Source organism: Helicoverpa zea, chromosome 22 (assembly GCF_022581195.2).
Source record: "Helicoverpa zea isolate HzStark_Cry1AcR chromosome 22, ilHelZeax1.1, whole genome shotgun sequence".
NCBI classification, from domain to species: Eukaryota; Metazoa; Arthropoda; class Insecta; order Lepidoptera; family Noctuidae; genus Helicoverpa; species Helicoverpa zea.
Window position 1 is genome coordinate 1,934,208 of NC_061473.1, and position 12,019 is coordinate 1,946,226.

The 12,019-nt window shown below is 33.5% G+C and overlaps 1 protein-coding gene across 1 annotated transcript in view; it reads right to left on the reverse strand.

Annotated features, from left to right (window-relative positions):
* Positions 1-646: 646 nt before the first annotated feature.
* LOC124641292 (orexin/Hypocretin receptor type 1-like) overlaps positions 647-12,019 on the reverse strand; it is a 138,778-nt gene continuing 127,405 nt past the window's right edge. Inside the window, exon 8 of the mRNA XM_047179338.1 lies at positions 647-4,139. Coding sequence (XP_047035294.1) covers positions 3,802-4,139 — 338 coding nt within the window. The 3' untranslated portion in view covers positions 647-3,801. The remainder of the gene's footprint in view (positions 4,140-12,019) is intronic.

The window sequence follows — 12,019 nt, forward strand, 5'->3', positions numbered from 1 at the left end:
AAAACGAGGGCATATAGTTTCTGAATACGCGAGCGAAGCGAGCGGGAAATTTTAATTATTTTTTAAGACTCAGAACCAAAATTACGTACAATGTAGCCCAAACGTACTTTAACTGAATACGCGATCGAAGCGAGCGGGAAATTTTAATTATTTTTTAAGACTCAGAACCAAAATTACGTAAAAGGGCTACATTTCAAACTTTAATTTTTTTCTATTGGTCAAGTAAGATGGATAGCAACGTCGCGAAGCAAAGCTTCGCGGACCACTTGGAATGCCTCCAGGGACCACCAGTGGTCCGCGGACCACCGGTTAAGAACCACCGATTTAGATATAATTAAGTATATTCTGTATGTTACATCTAGAGATCACGTACAAAACACTTTTTTATTTAAAAATTTTAAAATTAGACAGTTAGATATTTTACATGTTTTTATTAAAAGTTAGCCTCTGCCTTTATATTACGTTAGGTACACATAATTATCGTACATTTTAGTCGCCTATTTTTTAAATAACAATTAATAGAAATGTGAAAAAAATATTAAAAACTGACTTAAAAAATATATACAGGGTGTATTTAAAATAGTTCTTTTTCAATTTTAAAACAATATTTTGATGATATCTTTATGAAATAAAAATGTTTTAAAAATGAAACAATAGAGACGCGGTCTCGAGTTAACTCGATATTGTAAAAAATAAAAACACAGTGAGTTGCCGCTCGAGATAAATCATGTTTATCCAATTAATTTTTTCGAAAAATATTATGATGTCGACAGATATAAAGTATAATTTTATTCTTTTCTCAAGTCTTAATATCTAATTTAATTTACAAGAACAAAATTGTTAAGTTTTTTCTACAAAGTTATCTCAATAATGCTATTTTATTTTAAATCTAAAGACAATACACATAAAGATTAAAATTATTTACAATAGTATTGAAATGCATTCATTTCTTATTTTATCTTAATTTAGCTTTGGTCACATTTATACACATTTATTTAGGGAACTATATTATCAAGTACATATATTATTTATATTTTCCAAATAAAAATAAGTCATGTAATGCATATATTTCTGATTTATCATTGAATTTTAATATTGTGATAACAAAGAAAAACCCTAAAATATTTCATAAGACCCAATTCTAACCGAGAAATCTATCAATCACGCAGAAATACACTAAACGGAAAAAATCATGACTCACACAGAATAGTTTTAACTAAAAATAAAACGTATACAGAAACATGGCCGGCAGTGTACGATCAGTTCTCTAAACACACGATTTCCTGCACTACAGTGTATTATTTACTAACAATGTAATTATAACATTAAATATCTTGTTTCACGAAGACGTCGGATGTACAACAAGAAATCCAATATGGCAGACTCAGTAAACAAACAGAGATTTTGTTTTTATTTTGTTCGTGTGTAATTTAATTAACATTTTAAACGAATTTAAAACAACAGCCTGTTTACATTTAAGCCAACAGCCTGTATAAAAAGGTGTTGGTACTCATTAGTGAATTGTAGGTGTAAAAATTAAAAGTAATATTACTATAACACTCATTGATTTAGCTAACGGCAGCGTGACGGCGACCATACGACGACCTATTTGTCAGGTCAACTCGGGTCGCTTCAAAATAGTAAGTAGTATTATATTAAAAAAAAGCTACAATACTGGTAGAAATCAGTTCGGTACAAAGCAGTTTGGACACTGGTACTTTAGACCATTAAAGTTTGTAAGGATCGAGCAAGCTGCAGGTGTAATCACGTAACCCACTCAGAGTTTTCTCTTGGAATGATTTTAACTAAGCGAACTTCGAAAGAAGACTTCTGTGTGAAAACGGACTACTTTCAGGTAGACATCTTGTTAGTGAATCAACAGCTGTTGTTCACACTATGTATGTAGTTATGTAGTTCACGAGTTGCAAGCCAAAACTTTAGCTTAAAGTTACAGGAGTACGTGTTCGAACCTCGTTACCGTATCAATTCTGTTACCTACAACTCTCAAATGAGCACCTACCTTTAGGTGAATGCTTCGATTGGTAGAAGGAAAATCAAATAATCAGTGTTTTATTTTTTACTTCGATACTTTGATACATGTATGTGTTAATAGTGGATATGAGATGGGATCTTATGATTCCAGATAATAATACAAGTCAAAGTAATTTTTGATGTCTTTGTTTAACTCCCAAAGTTCATACAATTTAATTGTAATACGATAAACTTTGTAATGCAAAATAGTTTATCGGAGCATTCACCATAAAGATGCAAAACAAAAGAAATCATGAATTCACAAGGCGTTCAGTATCGCACATACGATTTCAATTTGCGAGTAACCTTCTTGCAATAAAAAAACTTTTTACAGCCACTTCTTAGCCAGTAAATAAATTTTATTTTCGTTAAGATAACACCGCGGCTTTAAGGGAAAAGTTTTCACAGATAAAAATATTATGCTGAAGTTGTGAATATTTAAATTTAATTTATTTACAAAGATTTAAGATTAACACGTTGAAGGATTCAGCGTTAGATATTATGGTCCATATATTTTTGTCGTTTATTCAATATCACGTTATAAAATAAGGTTGTTTTTTGTGAAGATATTAAGAGCACTGTGGATATTTTCCAAGTAATCTTTAGGCCATTGTTGCTAAGAGAAAATTTAGTAAATCTGAACCTTCAAAAGGCTTTTTATACTTCTAATTTGGTAGGTACCTACCGAATATTGAAGATCAAAAGTAATCACTTTAAAAACAGTCTAAGTACTTTTTACGTGCCATTGTAAAATAAACTCTAAAGCCTTTCAAAAGAGAGAGAGCAATTTTGATTGATAAATCCAATAGAGTTAGTATAAATTGATCTTGAGTAAAGTGATATTGAATAAAGCGTAACCCGAACTCTCTAGAAGAACTCAATTTGAAAATCTACAGCAATATAATATTTACAAGATCTAGAGCTTTCACTTTAAACTAAGATATTACAGCAAATATCTGTTTCACCGAAACTAAAACCATTTTTATCTACAAGACGTTTCAACTTGATTTTAGAATGTAAACTTTAATCTTTCAAATGTCAAAATTTTTGGCAAAATTTCTGAACGAAATATCTCCCGTCTCTAAAAATGTGGCTAAAAATTCTGCTCAAAATAGCAACGAAACGTTTGTCCTTCGTATTCTTCCTAAATTAAACGCGTAAGATATTCCAGAAGGTTCCAATTTCACGATAAGTAGCACAAAGTTGCGTCACAGAGACAATAATGAGGTCACATACTTACTCTTATTAAGGAAAAACCAAAAATATAAGACACAAGACGAACAAGGTCGCATCAATTGACACGAAAACTGAGGCCAAATAAATATACGGCAATAACGATATGTAGGAACTTATCAAAGTACCTCATTCATTGAGAGAATTTGCAAATGTAGATACAGCTTTCGGTGTAACAAAATCAAATAAAGCCGATGAATCATCTTGTCAAACAGTGAAACAGACATTCACAAACAATTGACTGTCAACACAACACAAATCTTAGTAAATATTAACCTTCCTTTTATTCTTAATCTGACAGCTATTCAAACTGCGATTGAATTTAAACTTGAAACCGTTTTTAAGATCATCGTCGTACGAATCTTTTGTCTCATCTACATGTCTGTAATCAGCATTATCACTATGCCTTTCCTCAATTTTACCATCTTTGAAGCAATCGTAATACGGTTTACAATCAATACTGTTGGTACTCCTCGCGATATAAGTTTCAATGTCATCTCTATTACGTATATCAGACAGAAGATCTTTGCCTAGTTGTCAATCCCTGCAGACGTCAGTAGCTAGAGTGAACCTTGTCCCTGATTCGCTGATGGAGTCGTCCCTAATTTTGGGTCTGCGGTTCCCATTCATTTGGTCAATGAAGGAAGTGTTGGTGTTTCTGATGTAGTCTCGATGTATATTGTGGTTTGAGGGAGAAAGGTGGGTGAGACGGTAGCTGACGTACGAATCGTTGCGACGAACCACGGTCCTGGTTGTGCCGGCTCTAGAGCTGCCGATTGGCGCGAAGGATGTTCCATTCTGGTCTGCGGAGGCGGCTGAGAGGCAGCAACAGAAACATTTGAAGTATGACCTGTGGAACTCTCGCCGGAATTTACCTGGAACAATGGAGAAGTTGGAGTTTATTGTCAAAATTTTTGGTGGGGAGGTGCTTGTGATGGGGAGTGAGGAAAATTTTGGTGATTCTGGTGATTAAATTGGAAACAAATGGCGCTCAAACTAGTGGCGATCTACTTGTGATTTTGTGCGTAGGTAATTTAGGGTGAATTATTATATTGTTGCTGAGCATTAGAACTTTAAACGAAACTTAATCTGGTGTGAAATTGTATGGCAAAAGAAAGCCGTGTTATTTTCTACCTCATAAATTGGTGTTTGCTTATATTCGGAAATAACCTAAGCGTGAATAGTTATAAAGAAAAGTACTCAAAACGCATAGTTATAAGAACTGTCATCTTCAAATAATTATATTCTAAGTTAGAGTTTTTCTTGTAATTGTGTCTAGAGCTTTTACAACGCAGTGTTGGCTTTAAAAATAAAAGCGGTGTGTAAGATTTTCTTTATTTTTCTTTTTTTGACTGCTTTGTCACTTGAATTATATATCATGAATCGTAGATCATGTCATCATTGATTTTGAACTACAGTTACTTCCTTAACAACGTATGTGGTAGGAAATATCTAGTTAGTAGGTAGGAATTGTCAGTTAGGGTTAAGACTGACTTTCTCTCCCTCTATTGTTTACCTACACGGTGTATGTATGTACTTGTGTCAAGTGTCAAGATTACTGCAAACAAGCATATCATCCATTATACAAGTTCGTGTCGAGTCCTCAAGTCGTTATGTTTTAATAGTTCCTCTTTTCTAAAACTTTAAAGATATTCGTCATATGATAAGATGCAAGATCATGAGTACTAGATTATGAATATCATTTGTTTTATTTGCTTCAAATAATTCAAACTTTATAATATCCAAATAAAATGCGTACTCAACTCTCTTCTCAAACCTTATAAAATTCAAACCTTATTTCGTTGAAAATAAAGTTTACAATAGCGTGAACGCTCTCAATATCAATAAAGCAGTATATTTAAACTTTTCCGTATGTTTAGTCAGATATACATAAAAGTTTTGGATCGCACCACGGAGGTAGGAAAGATAACGGAGATGCCATAACAAAGGTAGGTCAGAAGCCTTCTTGTAGGTCAAAGCAAAGTACGGTAGGTGTGATCAGTTACTAGGACTAACGAAGCATTCGAGTTCCCCTGTTAAATCAAAACCACAGATTGGTTTTGATTTAACAGATTCAAAGATTTATCACGAATGGTTCATGATTTCATTTTGAAAATAATGGGCGGGTTTCAAAGACGGCGTATGAGTTCGGAGCTAGTAAGGTTCCTCGTCCCCCGAACACCCGCATTTTGGCGCGCTACTTTCTTAGGAGATATTCCGTTAAGGCATCTCCGCTAGTGATTTTGTTCTCCATGGTGTATACGTAAAAGTTTTGGATCGTACCTTGACACGGGACAAAGAAAACAATGAATATTTGAAAAGATAGCTATGTGACATGTCTTTTTACTCGAGCTGGTTCATATAAATATCAGATGGTAGATTATTTTTTGAATAAACAGGTTTATTTTATGTTGATATATTAATACCTAAGAAAATAGCGTTTGAATAAACTAAAAGTAAGCAGATAAGCGAAAAAATATTTGAAAGAAAATATGGTTGAGAATTTGAATTTTCATGTATTGAATTTTTAGTGTTGGTATCATGATCGATATTAGGCTTGTTTAAGTAGTTATCTTCTAAAGCCCAATAACTAGGGTTCCTCGTGTTTGTAAGTATTCTGAGAAAATGTACTTTATAAACTTGATCCTTTTCTGAATTTCCTCCAAATGAGTTGCTATGTAGTAACAATTATCATCATTTGCTAAGCTCGGAATCACTGGGCCGATTTGAAGTAAATGTTTTAGTTTTTTGATAGCTGATTATCGTGGACGTCTCAAGGCTTTTTTATCCTCGTGCGCAAAGCTGCGATCACAAGACGCTGGCAAAACAGTTAATTTAGTATATTTTGCTATTAGGATTGGGTCGCCTACATCGAGTGGAACAAATTATACAATGAAGCTGCCTACATACATTTGAATAAATTGCCACCCTTTGACAAAAATTTGGTATTCATTTGTTTGATTCGTTACAGTATGTAAGCTTGACAGGTCTGACAAAAATGTCATTCAGAGTCACCTTGTAGTAAGGTCAATACAATGTCAGGAATAAAAGGTTATAGAGAACACAGGTGACTTTTGAAATGTGGTCATTTCTGTCATGATATTTTGAGTAGACTTCAATTTTCATTAGGGTTTGGGTAGTAATTCTATCATAAACTGCTAGTGGTTTCACCCGCGTCAGCTGAATATTCGTCCACACACACAGATAAAAAGAATCCTTTGATAAACGGGCTATCTAACACTGTAAGACTTTTTCAAATCGGACGAGTAGTTCCTGAGATTTGCACATTCAAGCAAACAAACTATTCAGCTTCTTAACATTAGTTGATATTTTATAAAACATGTTATGACTGATCGTTGGATTTGTATTTGAAATAAAAGTTTTCATCGCTCTATTTCTTAGAAAAGAATTATAAAACAAAAGTAAAATCAACTTCACAAATAAATGAGCAAAAAAAATCATATCGATAAATTCGAATATAAAGCAATCACATCACTATCCGTGCTGTGCGGTACTCAGGGGTGGAGAGAGAGGATTCTGTTTACTGACCTGAAAACCCTGGGAAGCCTGAAAATAAAATGTTGTGTGACGTTTCAGGAATACAGCCGACAAATTTTGAAAAAAATTGAAAAGAAAAATCATAGTTTTAGCCAATAGGTATATGAATGATGGGTAGAATAGTACTAAAAAATGGTTTAAAATATGGCTCTGCCTCGTCGCCATCCTAGGTCGTGTCATGTTTCTTCGTCTCTGCTATATAAATAAAAATGAATATATGTTAGTTTGTGCTTTATGAACTTCTATAAAAATGTTACAATTGTCACAAATCTCGGTTTACTTTAGCTTCGGTGTTACAGTCGCAATTACCTATTGTGTAAACTTTGCCTTTTAGAGTATGAAGTCGTGCCCACGCGGGCGACATATCAGAAAGAATTTGCACTGAATAATTTAACATAGCAATGGTGGTAGCAATCCTGTTTTCATGTCATGAAACTGTTTATTTTTATTGGGTCATTTTCCGAAGAATTTCTCAGTGTTTTATTTCATGTTTATTATTAAAGAGTTATTTATACAAACTTCTAGAATATTATTTTAAACTTTTAAATAAAGTGTGGAGATAAAGAGAAAATAAACATTTCACGCCCACAAGTGGACCATATCAGTCGCAAACATGAATAAAAAGACTAAACTACATAACAAAAGATTTATAAGAGCTTATCTCTTTAAACGGCAAAGATTAAAGAAATTAGGATGATAGAGAAACTAAAAATTCAGATCAGATTAAAAGTAGGTGCCTAAAAATATCAAAATAAGTTTTTGATTCTCGCTAAACGGATTTTCGTAAGCTAGTCCTTAAATCTTTCAACTATTTTGTATAAAAGGTATTTTATTTTAAGACTAGAATCTGGTACCGAGTTTATCTCACTGTAACTATTTCACGCAATAGGATAAAATGTTGCCTATAGCCTTCCTCTTTAAATGGGCTATTTTATTTTGAAAGATTTCTTGAAATAGAACCAGTAGTTTAGATGTGAAATAACGACAGACGGATAGACAGACTTTTGAATTTTATATAAGGTATTAGTAAGAATTAGATAGATAAAAGATTGAAATATTCAAACCAATATTAAGTATCTCACTAAGCGGCTTTTCATAAACCTTAATCTGCGAAAATAAACAAATATTTTATCTCCTCTTAATAAAATAGGTACTGAAGTTATTTTTTTAGGCCCGGGGTTCAATTGTTTTAATAGGTGTACCTTACCATACGCTCGGGATATCGTCTCTTAACATTGTTCAGAATATTAAACAAAATAGTTTAATTTAAATATCGTCGCTGGAATTTATATTTTGACGTGATATAATTTTGTAGTCATCTGTTCTTTATGGCTGAGAGAAAATTATTTTGTTTAAGTTGTGTGTAATATAACTTGTTTATATGTGGTATGTGCGCTAGTTTATTGATTGAATAAGTTGATTGATACGCTGTTTAATGGATAGACTCAAAATTGAATTTATGTGTTTAAATATATATTTTGAAAAGGTCATCATCATCATGCAAGTTTAACGTTCCCTATATTTCTATGTGTTGATTTACTTACTAGATATAAAGTTTTGATATTAGCCTTATAAAAGTAATGTCAAATAATTATGAACAAAATAAAAGTGATAGATAAGCGCTCAGAAATGGCTGACATTGTTATTTCAATGATCATTTTATCAACCCGTTCTTACTTATCTGCAAAAGCTATCAGGATTAACATCAAGTTATAACAAAGGACGAGTGATAACGTTAAACTTTAAATCGAAATCCCTTGCTTCAGTTATATTTACTTTTACTTTAGAACTTCTTGGATTAAGCTAGCTATGCAATTCTGTTGGAACCAATACAGAAGATTTCTGAATATTTTAACTTATTATGAAGCTGTGTAATATTTGAAGTTTGATGGGAGAGTAAAGAATATTCGATTTCTTACATTATACTACATATATTTTATTCGATTTCTTACATACTTATTTTTTTGAAATAGAAGAAAAATATTTTTAGAGGTAAAATTTAATGTACTGAATTGAAATGCATATCTATTTCAATTTAAGTATAGCTCCAATCTGTACAAATAATCTAAGGCTCAAGAGTTTGTTTGTTTGAATCTGCAAATCTCAGAAATTACCGGACCATTTTGAAAAATCCCCTTAATTGAGAGGTCTGAGGGGGGATTAGGAATTCCTTTTTTACCGGTTGCAGGAAGTAGTTGCCCTAGCATGCGAGTACCACTAGCGAGAGCTAGTCTAGAACATAGACACATATTAAACCCACACGCACGAGTATGCTCTCGCCACGCGCTCGAGCAAATGTGATTCATCTCCATATTTCAGTCAGTTGCAACCACGCCTGAGTTATAGTATTCGGTATATGAATAGAATATATTGGTGGGCTGTCTGTAGCTTGGTAAGTCTGTGAATAAGGTGTGTGGGACTATCTGTACCTTTCTAAGTCTATCGTGGACTAAGGTACGTAGGACTGTCTATTACTTTCTAAGTCTACATGAGCAAAAGGTGTGTAGGACTGCCTTTACCATAGTTAATCTATGTGGGCATAAGGTGATGGTTTTCATTTTCATTCAAATCATGAACTAAGTATAGATTGTATTTATATACCTATCTAATTGCCTCGTTGGTCTAGTTGACGCAAGTGTGGCTGCTGAGCACGAGGTCTCGGGTTCGATTCCCGAGTCGGGCCGAAATCACTTTGTGGGTTTTAGAAGACTTTCACAAAGCAGCCCGAAGCCTGGAAGTTGGTGATTGATTCACCCGTGCATCGGAGAGCACGTAAATGTCGGTCTTGCGCCTGATCTCTTTCCGGTCGTGTCGGATTGCCGTCCCATCGGGCTATGAGAGTGAAGGAATAGGGAGTGCACCTGTGTCTGCGCAAATGCTTGTGCACTATAATATGTCCTGCGCAGTTGGCTAATCTCCTTACATGAGAACAGCCGCCGTAGCCGATAATCGGCTAGGAGGACATCATCATCATCATCAATTGCCTCACTAATCAATCTACTTACTAGGCAATAAAACTCATGACGGATCAAAACTAATATTTTTAGAAATCGACTGTAAATATTTTTTTTACTTCTTTTATTTTTTACAGAAATACAGACATTTATAAAATAACAATAGCTTACAAAACCACGCCAGTATCACTGAATCGTTTTACCTAAAAATAAATAGAAAATTCCTAATAAATCAACCATGTGGTTAGTGAACAAAAAAATAAACAAATACAAACAGTTTTTGTGTAAACCAATACAAAATGCTGGTCGTAAAAATTTGTCACCTGTCTTTTTTATCTTTATCTGTATAAAAGCATTTCAAATAAATGGTAAAAATACATTCTATTTTGGATTTTAAATAAATTGAAAAAAGGTTGTTACAAATTAGTGTTTTGTTTTTATCTAAACTAATATAAAAAGGTTAATAATTTGTTTGGTTGAACGCGCCAATTCGAGAAACTAATGGTCCGTTATAAAAAATACACTTTTAGGTAAATAGCCCATTTATTACGGAAAGTAAAATGCTACTTTTGATTCCCTTTAGTAGTTTCTATGAGATGAGAGAATTGAAATAAGTAGCAACACTATTGCAATATAAATATAGGTAGGTTAAACCTGTAATAACAGCCATAGGTATGTATGTTTGGTACTATATCTTATAAGTAAACTGTATATTATGTACCTATATCTTAGACACCAATGACTGTGTTTCGGATGGCACGTTAAACTGTAGGTCCCGGCTGCCATTGAACATCTTTGACAGTCGTTACGGGTAGTCAGACGCCAGTAAGTCTGACACCAGTCTAACCAAGGGGTATTCGGTTATCCGGGTAACTGGGTTAGATAGGGCAGTCGCTCCTTGTAAAGCACTGGTACTCGGCTACATTCGGTTAGACTGGAAGCCAACCCCAACATAGTTGGGAAAAAGGCTCGGAGGATGGTGAAACAAATACACACGTGGAGGCTAGTTCCTCGATATTTATTTATTTATTTACTTATTGGAAAACCAACGGCTATACAAAACAATGTTGTAAACATATATAGAAACAGAAAGCCAATTATAGGTTTTCACGGATAATAATGGAATAACACGCTATATACCTACCTACCTACCTATATAAACCTAAATGAAGGACCTACTTCGTAGGTAATTTGTAAGTATATTTGCCTATATCACAGAACATAAATAAATAGCTTTTCTAGAAAACACGAAGAAAATCACTAATGACAGAAGTCGTTTATTCTTGATGAAGTTTTACAACCCAAATTACCCACGTCATACAAAATTTTCCCCAACGCAAAATGTCTAGAATCACAGAATATATATTATACGATAATAAGGGGTTATATAATAATTATTATAACGACGTAACATAAAGGGGTAGTTAGACTCATGATCATAAACGCGGCGGGCGTCCAACGTTACCACATCGCTGTTAAGGCATGTTTACACTGGTGTTGTTTGAATAATTTAGGCTAATATTGTTAGAGAGAAAACTATTGTAATTAATTTTATTTTTCTTTTATAAAGTGTCCATGGAGTTTCTTACCGGTTCTTCTCCATGAGACCAACTCTCTGGAACCGTGCAAGTCATTTGACGTTTCGTAAGAGCTTTTATAGGCCTATTTAAAATAAAAAAATGACTTTGACTTTGACTTTTAGTACCAAAAACTTTAGGAGCTCGAAGCTAAGGTCGATCACAGTTTAAGCGACGCCTGACACGGTTGGTCGGTGGATGGGTGACCATCTACATATTAAGCCAAACAGTAATGAGTTACACAAGTACGTCAATTTGACGTTTCTGGCTGACATGATGGAGCACAAACTTATCAGATCTGCCTAGCCTCTAACTAATTAGCAGCTAATAAATCGATGTCAATTAAAAAAAAGTTTGGGTGATTCTGACAGTAAGAATAAAATAACTTAATTGAGAAGCACAAACTTCACTTCTATTCTGCTTTTTAAACAAATTATTTGCGTGAAATAAAAAATAAAAACTGCTTATTTCTATATATATATATATATACATATATAAAAAACTATCATATAAGTCAATACCTATGCGTTTTCTCTTCCTACAAAATAAACCAGTTTTCTACAACTACAATTGTAACCAACAAGCAACTCCTAAATAATCCAAGAATAGTTTAAAATTCTATAAATCAAAGTTATCCTTGCAATACAACGTGTTCACAATTTGAAA